The sequence below is a fragment of the Diaphorina citri genome, unplaced genomic scaffold, assembly GCF_000475195.1.
Source record: "Diaphorina citri unplaced genomic scaffold, Diaci psyllid genome assembly version 1.1 scaffold1263, whole genome shotgun sequence".
Taxonomy (NCBI): domain Eukaryota; kingdom Metazoa; phylum Arthropoda; class Insecta; order Hemiptera; family Psyllidae; genus Diaphorina; species Diaphorina citri.
Window position 1 is genome coordinate 58,558 of NW_007378692.1, and position 18,249 is coordinate 76,806.

An 18,249-nucleotide genomic window follows, 5' to 3' on the forward strand; every position below is an offset into this window, starting at 1 on the left:
GTCGTAATAGGGAGCGCGAAGTCATTTTTTTGTCGTAGTAATAGGGAGCGCGAAGCGCGACCCTTATGCTCAACTCCGCGAAGCCCCTGGAGCGCGAAGCGCAACTGCATGCACAACCGTGCGATGCCCCAGGAGCGTGCAGCGCGACCGTAAACAAGGGAGCGCGAAGCGCGACCATATGCAAAAAAAAAAATCCCGGAGGGACGGACCCAGCTTGTTTTTTTCCGGTGTCAGAAATTTTCAACCATGTAAGAAATTTTCAGTAGTACAGCGGCAATAGCCTTTTTTTTTTTTTTTTTTTTAGGTAGGTATCCTGGGGACGTTTTTTTTTTTTTTTTAAATTTTTTTTTATTTTTTTTTTTTTTTTAGGTAGGTATCCTGAGGACGATTTTTTTTTTTTTTTTAAAGTATTATTTACCTCGTACAGATCGAGAAGTTTTTAATAATTTATTATATTATGGTATCAAATTAGACAAATTCCCTGTGGATAACTTGAATCCACTTGACAATGGAAATTTTTTTGAAGTCTCATCAAAGTTACCATAGTTCAAGAAAAATACGGCTAGTGTACAAGCCCTTTTTTTACAGAAGGGAGAAAAAGAATTCCTATGTCGTATCTCAATTTTAACGCATTGTATTTTTTTATACTTTGGCAACAGTGAACAATGGGGGGGAAAGAAAAATGGAGGAAAGGGGGGAATCCAAAGTTTCAAATATTGAATATTCAAATGTGAAAATCGCGGCTGATCAGGCTGATCTGATCTGATACTGATTGCTGATGTCTTGAAATTGAAAGTTGTAAGTGCAAAGTTTTAAAATTTACTGATTGATCTATCTATTACGCAGTGCTGCTAGCAACTTAAATCTTTGGACTAGGCATTTTTTTCCATTTGAGACCCTCAATTATTTCCTATTGTACAATGAAACTCCGAAAGCGGACTAAGGACACCACACCAGTCAACCAATCTGGTATGGAAGAGAACGAAGAAGACGTTGATGATCCAGAAGTTGATTCAGACAGTGATCCAGAATGGGGTGACTCCGAAGGAGACAGAGGAGAACAATTGTTCTCCAGTGCCAAGAAGCGCAAATCTTTCGTCCCCATTCCATTGCAGATGCAAAGTGAAGCAAACAAAGTGAAACCAACTTGGAGCAAAATTGTGAAATCTCCCAAGGATCCTTCTGGATCTACTCCTTTGCAAATTAAAAGTGAATCGAACAAGAAACCAACCTGGAGCAAAGTTGTTAGAGCTCCCAAAAATACATTGACATCAGCAAGTGCAACTACAAGTTGCTCAGACAAAGGTATGTATAGATATAGTTTTTTCCATATATGTTAGAAGGCTCATTCTCAAATTTGCTCAAGGCGCGAAAAAATAGCTCACTCCGTGGAACAAAAAAAGCAAAATGCTCATTCCCCAAAATTTGTCAATTGAGCAACTGTAAATAGCTCAGTCTGTGGACTGGGATTTATGCAAAAGCTAAATTGCCAAAATCGGCCATTGAGCATCATGAGATTGAAGAATAAACTGCTCACTCCATGGAGTGAAAATAAGAAATGCCAGACCGCAGATTGTGTGTTTTGAAAAATGCTCAAACCCCAATCTAATGGTATACTGCAGGACTTGAACCCCTTGTAGCTTTTAAAACAGCTTGGAATTTTGAAGTTTTGTCTTTTTGGATAAAAGTTGTCGTTTCTCGAGAAATTCAAATAAGAAGGATTTTTTATTTCATTTTTGAAATCTATGTTGAATTTCATAGGTAACCAAATAATCTTTTGCTATTAGGGTAAGTGGTAAAAGTTACAAGGGGTTCAAGTCCTGCAGTATACCATTAGATCGGGGTTTGAGCATTTTTCAAAACGCACAATCCGCGGTCTGGCATTTAATGTTCTTCAATCTGCAGAGTGAGCAGTTTAGCCTTCTTTCTCTTGGTCCTCAATGGTCAATTTTGTCAGTTCAACTTTTGCATAAATCCAGTTTGCAGACTGAGCTATTTACAGTTGCTCAATTGCCGAATTTTGGGGAATGAGCATTTTGCATTCTTTACTCCGCAGAGTGAGCTATTTTTTTGCTCATTGGGCAAATTTAGGGATTGAGCCTAACATATATATAATAAGAGGTTTGACAGAGAGAACTGTAACTGCTAAGGTCTTATCATCCCAAAATTGAAGAGAAAAGAAAGACAGGATAGAAGAAAGTCAGCTGTTCCAAGAACAAACATTACGGATCTACTCCTTTGCAAATTAAAAGTGAATCGAACAAGAAACCAACCTGGAGCAAAGTTGTTAGAGCTCCTAAAAATACATTGACATCAGCAAGTGCAACTACAAGTTGCTCAGAGAAAGGTATGTATAGATATAGTTTTTTACTTTCTATTATTTCATATATGTTAGAAGGCTCATTCCCGAATTAGCTCAATGAGCGAAAAAATAGCTCACTCCGCAGATCAAAAAATGCAAAATGCTCATTCCCCGAAATTTGGCAATTGAACAACTCTAAATAGCTCAGTCCGCGGACTGGAATTTATGCAAAAGCTAAATTGCCAAAATCGGCCATTGAGTATCATGAGATTGAAGAATAAACTGCTCACTCCATGGAGTGGAAATAAGAAATGCCAGACCACAGATTGTGTGTTTTGAAAAATGCTCAAACCCCAATCTAATGGTATACTGCAGGACTTGAACCCCTTGTAGCTTCTAAAACAGCTTGGAATTTTGAAGTTTTGTCTTTTTGGATAAAAGTTGTTGTTTCTCAAGAAATTCAAATAAGAACCCCAATTTTTTATTTCATTTCTGAAATCTACGTCAAATTTCATAGGTAACCAAATAATCTTTTGCTATTAGGGTAAGTAAGTGATAAAAGTTACAAGGGGTTCAAGTCCTGCAGTATACCATTAGATTGGGGTTTCAGGGTTTGAGCATTTTTCAAAACACACAATCCGCGGTCTGGCATTTAATGTTCTTCACTCTGCAGAGTGAGCAGTTTAGCCTTCTTTCTCTTGGTGCTTAATGGTCAATTTTGGCAGTTCAACTTTTGCATAAATCCAGTTTGTGGACTGAGCTATTTACAGTTGCTCAATTGCCGAATTTAGGGGAATGAGTATTTTGCATTCTTTACTCCGCGGAGTGAGCTATTTTCTTGCTCATTGGGCAAATTTAGGGATTGAGCCTAACATATATATAATAAGAGGTTTGACAGAGAGAATTGTAACTGCTAAGGTCTTATCATCCCAAAATTGAAGAGAAAAGAAAGACAGGATAGAAGAAAGTCAGCTGTTCCAAGAACAAACATTAATTTAACGTCCCCCAGCCAGACTAAGTGTACAACCAATGTACTTACAAGTAGGTGAAAATCAAGATATTGCACAGATAGTACAGATACACATATTCTATTGTTCTCAAAGGAGTGAATTAATTTCGATTCAGAACAAATCTTTACTCAACATATTTGCCCATGCAAAATTAAGAGGTCTCCTTAAGACTTGAAAACAATAAATCTCAAAATTGGCTGTAGTAATATCTCTGCCAAAATTTATTTCTAATGATGAAACTGAAAAGACCAATGGAATAATATTATTTATATAATATAAAAAAAATCATTTTATTTTAGGACTGGGATAAATAATCTAAAAAATTAAAATGGAATACAAAAATATAGGAGTAAAGATAGTGTAATAAAAACATGAGGTTTTGTGAAATGCCTATAAAAACCTATATGACTAATTTGGTTTGAAAAATAAAATGACCAATGAATTTGGGGGGGGGGAGAGAGATAGAGAGAGGAAATCACAAGATCAACCTGATGGATGAATTTCCTACCCTACCTACAAATGTAAGACTTCACCAAATTACAATAATTTGACCAAACACCAATTTTATTCATTTCAAATGATGACTGTGTACTTGAATCAATTTATTTGACCTTGTTAAAAGAAATGCATGGATAATTGGATATTATATAGGTACCTCAAAATAAATACTTAAAATACAAGAAAAACATCGAAAAGTTTAACAAGACCCTATTCGAAACAGATTTACTGTTCATCTTTGTCCTTGGCTCCATGCTTTAAGATTCTGGTGAATTCAATGTAGTCAAACATGCCATTTTTGATTGGAGCTTCTCTGTACATTTCATCAACCTGGAATAAACAGAAATAATAGAAAGTAAAAAAATGTGTGAGAGAAACAGGTAGGAATGGGAAAAAATCTCACTGTGTATCATTTTTCTAAAATGCTCTAAAGAGTGACTTGCTCTGAAGTAAGTAAAGCATTACTTTACCTTCTTATACCATTTGTTCCAAGGAGTACAAATCAGAATTTAACATTTTGAACTTTGGATTATAGCTCAACCATCAAAGTCATGAAACCAAATACTTACATCTTCATCAGTAAATCTGTCTCCCATGGATGTCAGCAGTTCTCTAAGCCTTTCTTATGTGCTGCAGGCATTAAAGTACAGAATTAAGTCTTGTGTTGCAAGCAGAGCTCACATCATCTAAATCCAGCTTAGGAATAGTTTCTAGAGTCTCAAAACACACCAGTTCACTTGTAAGTGTAAGAAGAAAATTATCTAATTTTTAAAATTGTGAATTTTGTGCTGGAATATTTATCTAATAAAAGGTACTTATTATAATCAAGGTACTTTTGAAGCTCAAACATGTGTCATCCTTATTCACAATGTTTTAGGTGTCTTTTTCCAGTGTAAGTGTAAGGACTTCCAGTGTTCCACTGGAAAAAGAAATTGAGGGAGGAGATCTTTGAACTTATTACCCTTGCTTATTGAGAGAATTAAAGTATGTAAAAAGGCCAAAACTAAGCTATGAATTAAAAGAAACTCTTTTAAATGAGTACTTGAATATTCAAGTCTGATGATTATCTCCTCTCTTTATTTCAGATAAAAAATCAATTACATCCCTGTACAGGGACAAGACTTTTGAAAACAGTGAAGTACTGAAAGAGGTGGCAGGGGAATCAGGGGATGAAGAAATTGACAGAGAAGATATGTATACTGAACTGGAACTAACTTCTCTCTCCAAATTTCAGGGCAGTAGAATCAAGTCTCGAGTAGGTTTACATGAGATTCAAGCACACAACTCACCTCCAAACTCCTCTCCAGACACTGCTTGTCTGCCAGGTGGAGGTGGTAGCTTTGATATCACTTTGGTCTTCTTGATCTGGTCACTCTCCTTCTATCACATTTAATGTGAATCACACCCCACGCCACTGATACAAACAAGGAAAAATTTGGTGTGGGAAAGTCCAATTTGAAAGTTTCTCAAGTACCCTTGTGCTTGGTACCTGCTAGGATACTACGTAGCCTGAAATAAGTCGGCACCACACGGTCTGTAGATTTGTCAATGTCAAATATGTATGTTAGGTTATTTTTTGAACATTTTGGGTCAGAAAATACTAATTTTACTAGTGATTAGCTGATATCTTTGCATGATAACGATGATATATACCTCGATAAAAGACTTCAGGTAGGTAGGTACTAATTCGACATCTTGGAATGCATTGAGAGCCGTTGAAAAGTCATCAGCCAGTCTTTCTTTCTGCATTTTACATTGCCTCTGCAAATAGAAAACATTGAGTTAATATTAAAAAGGATGACTATTGAACAAGAGTCAATACCCATATGCTAGGATGAATAAAGCTTAAGTTGTCCCTAAAGGGTGACAGTGTACCTGGGTGACCTTGCTAGACCTGATTCATCACATTTTTTTTTTTTTTTTTTTGTTTAAAATTACTAGATAATGCTTGTACAGTAGATTGAATTAGTGCAAAACAAGATGATCCAATGATAATATCATCTACAAAAATTAGTAATGGTAAGAATGGAGTAACATACAGTGATCAGAAACAAGAAACAAGATTACAGATTAATCATTTTTGTTGCTCTTTCCTCAAAGTAAGTCACATGACATGGCTATTACTAAGGATAATGGTAAGAATGGAGTAACACACACTGATCAGAAACAAGAAACAAGATTACAGATTAATCATTTTTGTTGCTCTTTCCTCAAAGTAAGTCACATGACATGGCTATTACTAAGGGTGTTCTAGGAACACAAACGTTACTTATATTAGTAGGCTTCATCTTACAAGAATGCAAGACTTTGTACCCTCTGAGTCATCAGATAGGAATTTGCTGAGGTGAACTAGCCCGACAGTAGAGGATATTGGTGAACAAATTCCTACAACCAGTCAACCACTTGTTGAAATAATGGGATAAACACTAACCTATGTTTTATTACAACTTGACAAATATCACAGGAATTAGTTTGAATAATTATTAATTAGGTATTTGAATTCTTTAATTAATATTAAATATAAATTTTATACCGTAAACTGAGGTGACTTTGCACCACTTTTACTCAAATTTTTGGATACCTTGTTATAACTTTGCAACCAAATAGTTTTCAGCTGGAACTAATGAAAGAATTAGGAATAAGGTTGACACATTGTACAGTACCTTCTCAAGCTCTCAATAAAAATTCCAATGTTGAAAATCTAAGTCCAAATACCAAGACTTATAATTTGAGGAGGTATCAGCCAAACACTTAGTAATGACTACTAATATTGGAACTAATGAAAGAATTAGGAATAAGATTGACACATTGCACAGTACCTTCTCAAGCTCTCAATAGAAATTCCAATGTTGAAAATCTAAGTCCAAATACCAAGACTTATAATTTGAGGAGGTATCAGCCAAACACTTAGTAATGACTACTAATAACTATGTAAAAGGTAAAATTACAAATTCAGTTTGTTTTCTTTGAATGTTGATTAATTTACAAGAAATACATTAGTATTTATAAATACCTTACCAGGTAGGTATAGATTACCTAATATATAGATATTACATACATCATACATAAGTATCAATGTGTGAACATTTTTTTTTTTTTGTCATTGCTAACTAAATTAATATTACATTATGGCCAAAATAAGAAATGATATCAATAGATTATTTTACTACAAGAAATGCATTAGTATTTATAAATACCTTATCAGATAGGTATAGATTACCTGATCTATAGATATTACATACATCATACATAAGTAAGTATCAATGTGTGAGCATTTTTTTAGTCATTGCTAACTAAATTAATATTACATTATGGCCTAAATAAATAAGCAAGGATATCAATAGATTATTTTATTATGTATTAATTTCTTAAATAATGGCATTAATTTGAGAAAAAAAAAGAAAAAAAAAACACACAAGTATTTTGTTTTGATTACCTAGGTACTTACCTACCCATTTTCATCTTCCTTAATTTCCATTATTAATCAATAAATTGCACTGTTCTATGTTTCAGCACATTCCAAAACTCCTGGTGATATAAATTTGTTAGCCAAGCCATCTACGAGTACTGCCCCAATTAAATACAATGTTATTGAACAAACTATGGTATTGAAAGATGGTAAAGGTGGGACCACCAACTGCCCATTTAGAGTTATTAAAATGGACACACCGGTTAATGTTATTACACCTTCCAAGAGTTCCACAGTTTCAGTATCTACTTCCTTTTACAATGGTGAATTCCTAAAAGACATCTCAAAGAAGGATAACAGGAATTGTATCTGGCAAGTAGATGGGACACACCTTCCAAGAGTTCCACAACAGTGTCAGTATCTACTTCCTTTTACAATGGTGAATTCCTAAAAGACATCTCAAAGAAGGATAACAGGAATTGTATCTGGCAAGTAGATGGGATGAATCTGCTTCAGAAATTTGTTCCTGTTAAAGATGAAAAAACAGGAAAAACTCTGTATAAGTCATCATTTACATATGATGGACTAAATGCTCTGAATACATCACGATTTAAAAGAATATCTGCTACTATTGTAAGCAAAGTTAAAAATGAAACCTTTGTGCAAGTCAATGAAGAACTGAATCCTTTAGATACTAATGTTGAAGTGAAGAAAGAGCCTGAATGTGACAATGAGGTTAGTTCTTCAACTGTACAAGTGATTCCAAAACCAGAGCCAGTTCCTACCACCTCTTACCGACCTCTAGTCACTGAAGATTCAGGTATAGCCAATTACAAGAACATATTCAAGGATGACTTCACTGTGTTCTTGCAGGCTCTAATCTCACAGTGTCTGGACAGTAGTTTCCTCCGTACTGTCTACAATGATCATGATGAATACTTTGTAGATAAAATCAAAGTTATTGATGATGTACTTGAGGCCAAAAAATTTAGTCTGATGTCCTTACCCACATTTCCAAATAATGATCGCATCCTGTATGCAATCCACACCTATCCCGTGATTGAAGAGAAACAGTTACCAGCTATCAAAATGGAGAACTTCAATTGTGTTGTTTGTGTAGAACAGACCATGCGAGAAATCCCTGTCTATTCCAATGTGTGCTTGGAACTTACAGGCGATCCATACGAGCGCAATACTTTACTTCAAGTAAAGCTTCTAGTCGATATTGATGATGATTTGAAAGTGTTGCGTGTCTGTACGAGTTGTAGCACTATTCTCAAGCTGTATAGTAAAATGTGCCATACAAAGTATTTAATTTATAAGCAGTGTGACAAATCTGTACAGAAAATCCTAGAGAACCAACAGAGTAAGGGTGAGCCACTTGAAGCATCTGAAGTCATTATCAGTTTACTAAACAACGAACCCTGGTGTGAAACAAAACTGCTCCAACTTATAAGAGATTGGATCACAATAGATGATTTGAGGAAGGAAGCTGTCTGAGACCATGTTGTACAGATGTTATTGTATTGTTTGATTTTTTATATTTCATGGAACCAGTTTGCTTTGTTTATGAACCCACTGGCCATTTGTTTTATTAACCAAGTAGTGGCTAAGGTGCCAATAACTGTAAGAAGTACTGGTCAATGTACTGTTTATCCTATTTTTCCCCTTTTCATTAGGTACTTGCTGGAAATTCCTTAATTATTTTTGGGCAAATGAATTCGATCATTTGTCTATTTGAGGAAGGCAGCAAAAGAGCATTTATTTTATTTCTAATTGTAGACCTTATAGGAAACTAATGGGACATTTGTGGAAGAGTATAAACTCTCCTCTTATCACTAAGTATACCTATCATGAGTACACCATGTACTCATGTATTTTGTAGCAGGTCCATATTTCCAAAACAATAAATAAAACTACTTCTTTGTTTTTAGACTTTACAACAGAGTTTTACTTTTTAGGTACCTGTTTGTTGCATATTAAATAAAATTATAAGCTAACTAGTTTGATGGACAAGTTATCCAGGAGTGTACAACCAATGTACCTTCTTCTTCTTCGTCTTTTCCCGTGTACAGACGGGGTCGGCGTTTTTCGTCAGCCCTGGGGTGATCGCTTTTGGGCTGACATTTGATTTTGGCTACAGAATTTTACAAGTGGATGTCCTTCGACTCAACCTTTGCTATTTCTTTAGCAAAGGAAATTCAGGCTGGTATACTCACAAGGAGTGTTCAACCAATGTACCTTCTTCTTCTTCTCCTTTGCCTTTTCCCGTGTACAGAAGGGGTCGGCGTTTTTCGTCAGCCCTGGGGTGATCGCTTTTGGGCTGACATTTGGTTTTGGCTACAGAATTTTACAAGTGGATGTCCTTCGACTCAACCTTTGCTATTTCTTTAGCAAAGGAAATTCAGGCTGGTATACTCACTGTTTATAGTCCCCCCAGCCAGACTAAGCTGGTCTACTCCCTGTTTAACGTCCCCCAGCCAGACTAAGTGTACAACCAATGTACTTATAAGTAGGTGAAAATCAAGATATTGCATAGAACTAAGAACTTGGTTATAAGAACTTGGTTTGATAGTTTGATGTCTGAAGGTCCTCTTTATGGTTACCATCCAGAACCTGCCAAGAGCATCATCATTGTGAAACCTGTGAATTTTCTGCTGGAATATTTATCTAATAAAAGGCACTTATTATAATCAAGGTACTTGAAGCTCAAACATGTGTCATCCTTATTCACAATGTTTTAGGTACATACTGGAAAAAGAAATTGAGGGAGGAGATCTTTGAACTTATTACCCTTGCTTATTGAGAGAATTAAAGTATGTAAAAAGGCCAAAACTACGCGCTACCGTTCGATTATTAACGGCTCGGGCGGATTTTCATCCTAAACAGATAAGGTTCGTTCTCGGAACGACTGGCTTACTCCTATCCTGTCTTCTTTCTTAGATTTCCGGATGATAAGACCTCCGTTCTTAAGTTCCCTCTATCAAATATTTACCTACGCGTAATGTAGGTACATAATTATATTTTAGGTACCTAGATCAACTACGTAAAATTATTATTATCATAGCTGCCTTACCTACCTTCAAGTTTCCAAAGAAAAACAAAGCAAAAAATTAAACAAAACTGTTTTTATTTCACATATTTTAGGTAGGTACCTAGATCAACTACGTAAAATTATTATTATTATCATAGCTGCCTTACCTACCTTCAAGTTTCCAAAGAAAAACAAAGCAAAAAATTAAACAAAACTGTTTTTATTTCACAAACAATAATCCACACTATGTAAACAAGACAAGATACAAACTAGTACTGAGCACGATTGCCTGGTTTACAATTCTCTCTACTTCGTTCGTGTCCATATAAGGCCGTGTTCTTGAGATATACGAGTATGAACTCATTTGGGTTTAGGTATGTATAAGGTAAATGAGGACTTGTTGCTTTACAATTTTGTCTGATAGTGTTACAGTACCTACTAGTAGTTAGGTCCTGGGGCACATTCCTGAAAGGGATGGTGTCGTAGGCCGTATAAGTTCTTTACAAGCGTATATCAGTTGACCCATTTCTGAAACGAGTTAAGATTTGATGATGACAAGCGTACATGTATGGCAGGTTTTTCCTACCCTTTTTCCAACAACATATTATTAGGTAGTTAGGTACATTAATTATGCACAGGGATTAGGGAACGATACCTACGATGTAACTAGAAAGTATCCGAATCGGTACAAGATTTCAAAATTGGGAAAAGAGGGGAAAAATCGATATTAGAGGAACCACTGTGGTTGAAGGACGCAACTGTGTACAATTTCATAAATCAGACTGTAAAGGGATTTTTGCGATCTTTTTCTATAATACTTACTCGTACGTGCCCGGGCCCCTAAAATATAGTGGGTGAATAGTGGAATACACTGTTTAACAATACAGTTTTTATTTTATTATTTGGTAATTTAAAACAGTGAATAAAGTACTTATTTTGGCTGGGATCTAGCTGACCCGCAAAAGCAGAGTTAAAAGGATTTATACTATATATTCTGCTTTTATTGTGCTAGAAGAACATCCACTCGTTAAATTTTTATAGACAACAAATGTCAGCCCAAAGCAATCACCTCAGCTAAGTTTTATTGTGCTAGAAGAACATCCACTCGTTAAATTTTTATAGACAACAAATGTCAGCCCAAAGCAATCACCTCAGCTAAGGCTGATAAAAACGCCGACCCCGTCTGAACACGGGAAAAGGCGAGGAAGAAGATACGATTGTACAGTTAGGTCACTTTCACACGGGTTTGATTTCAGGCAAAATATACTCAGTGAAAGCGAACGGCCAAATGATGAGGTGACTGTAATGGAGAGCTTCGAAAGCAACTTCAATCATAATGAGTACGATGATCATCCATTCTAATCGGATGTGATGTTTATCACTCAAGTGACTGGATAAGAGATCAACCAACTCGAGACAGTGGTTCAGTTTTTCATTCATCACCTGCGAACACGTAAGAAAATTTCATTTATTTACATGCTAAGCAGCAGGGCCATGTGTGTTTCCAAGGAGTACAAATCAGAATTTAACATTTTGAACTTTGGATTATAGCCCAACCATCAAAGTCATGAAACCAAATACTTACATCTTCATCAGTAAATCTGTCTCCCATGGATGTCAGCAGTTCTCTAAGCCTTTCTTCATTGATAATTCCACTGTTGTCTTCATCAAAGCAGCCAAATGCATTCTTAATGACATCTTCTGGATCTGTGCCTTGAAGTCTGTCACCAAAAAGTGTTAGAAACATGGTGAAGTTAATAGGGCCAGGAGCTTCTCCCATCATACCCTCCAAATAATCATCTGTTGGATTTTTACCTGGAAAAGAACAGAATATGAGTATGAGATACAAACTGGATTCAAGAACATTGAAGAAAGTATTCCATATAAATTTCAACTTTTCTAGTTCACTGTGAAAATTAAGTACCAGATTAAAATAACTTGACATTGATAAATCAATTTAATACATTCCTGTGAACTGTAAAATTTACAGAAAATCCCAAGTTTCAAACAAGGAGGTACTGGGTACTGAGGTGGGTACAAAAAATTGAAATAGACACAATTCCTCGTGAGAAATTTTCAAGGTTCATATCTGCTGCACAACAGACTGCAATATCAATATTGTAATTGTAAAACAGATCACTAACCACTGAATAAATGTACATACCTAGAGATGCCAACATATCATGCAAATCTTCCTTGTCAATGAACCCGTCTCGGTTTTGATCAATCATATTGAATGCTTCTTTGAAGTTTTGAATTTGGGCTTGGTCAAACATGGCAAACACATTGGAAGTAGCTCTTTGAGCCCTCTTCTTAGTAGTGGCTCTTCTGCCTGCTGTTTTACGTGAAGACATTTTGGAATCTATAATGGTAAGAATGGAGTAACACACACTGATCAGAAACAAGAAACAAGATTACAGATTAATCATTTTTGTTGCTCTTTCCTCAAAGTAAGTCACATGACATGGCTATTACTAAGGGTGTTCTAGGAACACAAACGTTACTTATATTAGTAGGCTTCATCTTACAAGAATGCAAGACTTTGTACCCTCTGAGTCATCAGATAGGAATTTGCTGAGGTGAACTAGCCCGACAGTAGAGGATATTGGTGAACAAATTCCTACAACCAGTCAACCACTTGTTGAAATAATGGGATAAACACTAACCTATGTTTTATTACAACTTGACAAATATCACAGGAATTAGTTTGAATAATTATTAATTAGGTATTTGAATTCTTTAATTAATATTAAATATAAATTTTATACCGTAAACTGAGGTGACTTTGCACCACTTTTACTCAAATTTTTGGATACCTTGTTATAACTTTGCAACCAAATAGTTTTCAGCGTTAAAAATGCTATGAAAAGGTAGCCAAAGAGTTTAGCTTTATTTTTAATTAATTTGATTATAAATTTAGGTTGTCCTTCTATTTTATTTTTTTTGTCAAAGTTTGGTGCAAAGTCTCCCATAGGACGGGTTGACATTGCACCAAAAATTTCAACCATCTACTGTGGCTTTCACACAATACCTGGTGCAATGTTCTCAACGGAATTAGAAAGAGGACATTCTTACAATTTTTTTGATACCAAACACGATACAGTTCGGTCAATTTTTATAGTATTTTTTTCCAAAAAAAAATTCCTACCTACCGTTTCTTTTCAAAATTCTTATTACACATGTTATTCTCTTGCTTAAGACCTAATTTTTTCAAAATACCAAGATAAATAACTATATTGCGAGGTGACTTTTCACCAAGTAAATATCAGATTAGTAACAAGTGGTTTTCATAGGTGGTGACATTGCACCATGGTGCAATCTCACCCCAGAAATACGAGGAAATGACATTATGTCAGATTAAGGCAAATTACTTGATTTTAGTGGAAGATAGCACTATAAAACCTTTTTAAACAGCTTGCAGACTAAATTTAGAAGTTAATCATATATTTACACCTAGCCTATCACACCATGGGACTGCTGCAGCTTTGAAATTTTCCGGAGCTTTTTCACACTGCTTTCAAGGGGTCCTGCTTCAACGACTGATAACTCTAAAATGAAAGTAAACATAACCTCAAAGTGCTCATATGTTTTTTCACAAAGATATCAGCTCTTTTATCATATTTTTAAATATTTTTTTACTTCCTCCAGAAGCATTCAGTCAGCATTCAAAACATTTTGCTGAGTTGGTGCAAAGTCACCCGGGCAGGTGCAAAGTCACCTCAGATGACGGTAATTTTTCTTTCTTTAATCAGAAGCAAAACACAAGTTTTCAAAAGTTGACTTGACAGTGTTGACAAATCGACATATAAAAGTAGGGGAGGGGAAGGCAAAAAATCCCAATTTTTCTTTCTTTAATCAGAAGCAAAACACAAGTTTTCAAAAGTTGACTTGACAGTGTTGACAAATCGACATATAAAAGTAGGGGAGGGGAAGGCAAAAAATCCCACGACGGGAATAAAAAAATCCCATGGTGGGGAAAAATGTATCTCAGGACGTATTTTTTCATGCCAATGTGAAACGACAAATTTGGTCTATTTTTCTCATCATATATCGTTTTGTGGTGTCACACCACGGCCGTTAAGATCGCGAAAACGATCGTTACCGCTATCAAATATCAAATAAAAAAGTATGTAGCTTTTACCTCAAAGAACGTACATTATCTGTTAAGGATAAAGTTCTCGCCCTGGGCGGGGCTCGAATCCGCGACCTGGCGCTTACAATTCGGGCGCACTACATTCCAAGCTTACTAGACTGGCTTCTTCAAAATAAAATAAGAAGCGGTTCAGGCCATGTGTGATGTAAGAAAATAATATAACATTAATAACGTTCCTGCTTAGGTAGCGTCTTAGTCAAAGCACTTCCCTGCCAGCCTAGATATTAGCTTGAAGGGTACCGCGCCTGCTTTGTAGGCGCTCTGGGCCGCGACCATGTGTGATGTAAGAAAATAATATAACATTAATAACGTTCCTGCTTTGGTAGCGTCTTAGTCAAAGCACTTCCCTGCCAGCCTAGATATTAGCTTGAAGGGTACCGCGCCTGCTTTGTAGGCGCTCTGGGCCGCGGGTTCGATTCCCGTTCGGGGTTCGTTCTCGGAACGGCTGACTTTCTCCTATCCTGTCTTCTAATTGGCCAGTCTTGAATAATTAGCTAAGTATTATTTTTAATTTTAACACATTTTATAAATTAATATGTACTTACCTTTGTTCGTCGCGAGATGCTGAAGTAGTTACACGTCTGCAGATATAAATTCTCGAGATCATCTCGCTCCCAGTAAATTTTAACACATTTTATAAATATGTACTTACCTTTGTTCGTCGCGAGATGCTGAAGTAGTTACACGTCTGCAGATATAAATTCTCGAGATCATCTCGCTCCCAGTAGAAATCGGGCGTATCTAGCAAGTCCGAATCTAAATTGATCGAATGACGGAGTGCAAACAATTGACCTGTCTTCTGTAGGACTTCCCGTCTTGAAATTGAAATCTTTTTGCCGCTTTTTAGATCCTGAAAAATAAAGCAAGGTAGGCTCAGACAGTTGTAAACAGGTAACAGGTAAGGTTCGTTCTCGGGATGACTGGCTTTCTCCTATCCCAGCTGATATATACCAAATGAGAAAATTCTGGCCAGAATTGTGAAGTTAGGAGTCAGTCTTCGTTCACCCTTTGCAAATAAATGTCTCTTTTCTTGTTTCCCAAAAATGGAGTTTCTTCTTACTATTTAGAATGAAATTATTAGATATATCAATTGGCGACGAGGTGAAAAGTGAAGAAAAGGTACAAACATGGATGCAGCACAGTTGAAGGCGAAGCGAGGTACAGTGAAGGCGTTGCTGACGAAGACAAGGGACAGAATTACGGAAGAATGTACATTGGAACAACTTGAGATCTACGAGCAGAATGTTGAAGGCTATAGAACAAGATACGACAACATACAGGATGAGTTGGATGAGTTGATCACAGGTGATGAGAGGGAAGCTCAGGATGACTACAGATTCGACATTTACGAGAGCATTACAGGTATAAAAGTACAGATATTAGATTACAAAAATAAGCTATTGGGTACATTTGCTAGCAATTTGAGGACCAATACGAGTAGTCCAGGGACACAGTTGAGTACCACTTCAAATTTGACTTTTGTTCCATATCAGGAAGATGAAACATTCACTAATTTCATCAAACGTCCTTTGTCTTTTCTTCACAAGGGTATTTAAAAAGTATAGTAGTTAGGTAATGCATAAATGTAATGTCTTACATATTAGGACTGTATGTATAGTTCATTAACTCCTTTTCATTCAGCACCACAGCCTTCTCATAAGGTTTGATTTCAAACTGCTTTAAAAACTCCAAGAGGTTTTCTATTTCTAGATCTGACACATTCCATGCGACTAGTGAACCTTCTTGGAAGAAATATATGAACCTGGGTTCCTTTCCCACTTGATATTTGGCTATAACTTGGATACTGTTTTCGCCATCTGAAATATAAGTAGTGAAGAGGTTTTTATTATATCATTTAACAACCATGGTTTAAAAAAAATAGTATTTGATAATAAAAGAGGAACAATGTCTATCTCTCATCCCATGTAGCAAATTTTAAATAATCATCTACATATGCATGTATAGCTGTAGCTGTAGCAGACTAGGTCAACTCTCTAATTACTTAGTAACTCTTATAGGATAAAGAGGACACAAAAAACACTTTGTGACTTAATAAACCATCTGAAATATAAGTAGTGAAGAGGTTTTTATTATATCATTTAACAACCATGGTTTTAAAAAAAATAGTATTTGATAATAAAAGAGGAACAATGTCTATCTCTCATCCCATGTAGCAAATTTTAAATAATCATCTAAGTACATATGCATGTATAGCTGTAGCAGACTAGGTCAACTCTCTAATTACTTAGTAACTCTTATAGGATAAAGAGGACACAAAAAACACTTTGTGACTTAATAACTACTATGTTAAGTTTTTATATTATTTCATCATCTCCTTTTACTTGTTTGTTCTTACTTTGCATATTGTCATCAAATTCTATTAACTCATAAAGATCTTTGCCAACAATTCCCTTTTTCAAATTGTCAATATCATACTCCTGTGCTGTTGAAAAGGCCACTACATTCCAGTGCTGAAAATACAAGACACAAGGTTATTAAAATATATCTGCTCCTTCAATATAAAATTCTTATCAAAAATAATAAAGGAAGGATGAGCTAAAAAAGAGGATAAACAGTGTACAGTGTACCCATATGTAAACATAATATTTCTTTTCTTGTCAGTGGCATAGGTAATGTACTTTGTTGGGACCCCTCTGCCTACAAAATCTTGCTTGAGGACCTTCTATGGTCAATAATGAATCCCAGCAGGGCCCTTATAAAATACCTAGGGCAACCCCATGCTTTAAGGGCTAAGCGGTTGGGATATATGCCAGTGGCAATGCACAAAGTTGATTTTTTTTTTCTTCTTCTTCTTCTTCTTCTTCTTCTTCTTCTTCTTTCTTAACTCCACATACATACCTAATCATATGAGTTCATGCCTACACAGTTTCAATACTTACTCCAGGAATATCTCCTGTCTTCTTTTTCCTGATGATCCTTTTGGCCAGTGGTCTTAACTCCACATACATACCTACTCATATGAGTTCATGCCTACACAGTTTCAATACTTACTCCAGGAATATCTCCTGTCTTCTTTTTCCTGATGATCCTTTTGGCCAGTGGTGCTGTTGGAACCTTAATTTCACTGATGGTAGGAACATATGACCTTTTACTTGTGCAATAGATATTGGTGCTGGTGTGTTTCCAAATGAATGTTGAAAACTTGGTACAAGGAGTCACAGCAGGGAAAAGGGATAAGGATTTTATGTTCACTATTTTCACAGAGCTCTGCAACCTGAGAAAACATCTTGCACTGAACATCTTATATTATTGTTACATATATTTAGGAAAACTATGGACAGAAAATCTTCTCTTGAGAACACAGTTGATAGAACTTCTCTTCTGGATACACTGTTTATCACTTATCACTCTTATCTCTCTTCGTTTTTCTTCCGGAAAACACGAAAATTTCAAAATACAAATTTCAAATTTGGCGCGTTTAAAACTTTGAAAGCAAAAGAGGGGAAATAAATTGGAAAACCGTACGCGAAAAAAACCGTACATCGATATTTCACCGTACACCCTACATTTGGCAACACTGTACTAAAAAAATACCGGTACCGCGAAAATTTGAATTTTTTTTAAATAGAATAGAAAAAAAAATTGGATAATCTGACCCCAAACCCAAACCCCAAGTCAACGTCCAAAGCAACAAGCAAAGGGTGTAAGGTGTAATGACGGAAGACAGAAGTGACGGAAGACAGAACAGCCAACCGTGCGAAGTGCGAGTGCGACAATGCGTCAATGCGATAATGCGAAGACGAACCGTTCAACGTTCAAATCGTTCAATGATGATGATGATGTCAGCTTTTCGTGCTGTTATTTTACTGGTAATATAAGCAC

General features: G+C 35.9%; 4 protein-coding genes across 6 annotated transcripts in view; 1 reads left to right on the plus strand and 3 right to left on the minus strand.

The window, feature by feature from the left end:
- Positions 1-700: 700 nt before the first annotated feature.
- LOC103515047 lies at positions 701-9,159 on the plus strand. Its single transcript, XM_026827859.1, has 3 exons — positions 701-1,305; positions 7,324-7,542; positions 7,659-9,159. The coding sequence occupies exons 1-3, from the start codon at positions 921-923 to the stop codon at positions 8,717-8,719; spliced, it is 1,665 nt and encodes a 554-aa protein (XP_026683660.1). The 5' UTR covers positions 701-920; the 3' UTR covers positions 8,720-9,159.
- On the minus strand, positions 3,606-13,866 carry LOC103515046 (myosin regulatory light chain sqh). Of its 3 annotated transcripts, none has more exons than XM_026827861.1 (4): positions 13,705-13,866; positions 12,418-12,615; positions 11,839-12,068; positions 3,606-4,140 (listed from the first exon to the last, which is right to left on the minus strand). In XM_026827861.1, exons 2-4 carry the CDS (start codon positions 12,605-12,607, stop codon positions 4,036-4,038), a joined length of 525 nt encoding a protein of 174 aa, XP_026683662.1. In that variant the 5' UTR covers positions 12,608-12,615; positions 13,705-13,866; the 3' UTR covers positions 3,606-4,035. The 3 variants fall into 3 exon arrangements, with proteins under 3 accessions (XP_026683662.1, XP_017301966.1, XP_026683663.1); XM_017446477.2 differs by lacking the exon at positions 13,705-13,866 and adding an exon at positions 12,920-13,537; XM_026827862.1 differs by lacking the exon at positions 13,705-13,866 and adding an exon at positions 12,782-12,800.
- LOC108253114 (required for meiotic nuclear division protein 1 homolog) overlaps positions 10,455-18,249 on the minus strand; it is an 11,084-nt gene continuing 3,289 nt past the window's right edge. The window contains exons 5-7 of the mRNA XM_017446476.2: positions 15,059-15,256; positions 11,404-11,696; positions 10,455-11,322 (exon numbers count right to left, since the gene is read on the minus strand). Of these exons, the coding sequence (XP_017301965.1) occupies positions 11,490-11,696; positions 15,059-15,256 (405 nt within the window). The 3' untranslated portion in view covers positions 10,455-11,322; positions 11,404-11,489. The remainder of the gene's footprint in view (positions 11,323-11,403; positions 11,697-15,058; positions 15,257-18,249) is intronic.
- Positions 15,995-17,798, minus strand: LOC113469867 (required for meiotic nuclear division protein 1 homolog). Its single transcript, XM_026827860.1, has 3 exons — positions 17,419-17,798; positions 16,763-16,877; positions 15,995-16,223 (listed from the first exon to the last, which is right to left on the minus strand). Exons 1-3 carry the CDS (start codon positions 17,665-17,667, stop codon positions 16,000-16,002), a joined length of 588 nt encoding a protein of 195 aa, XP_026683661.1. The 5' UTR covers positions 17,668-17,798; the 3' UTR covers positions 15,995-15,999.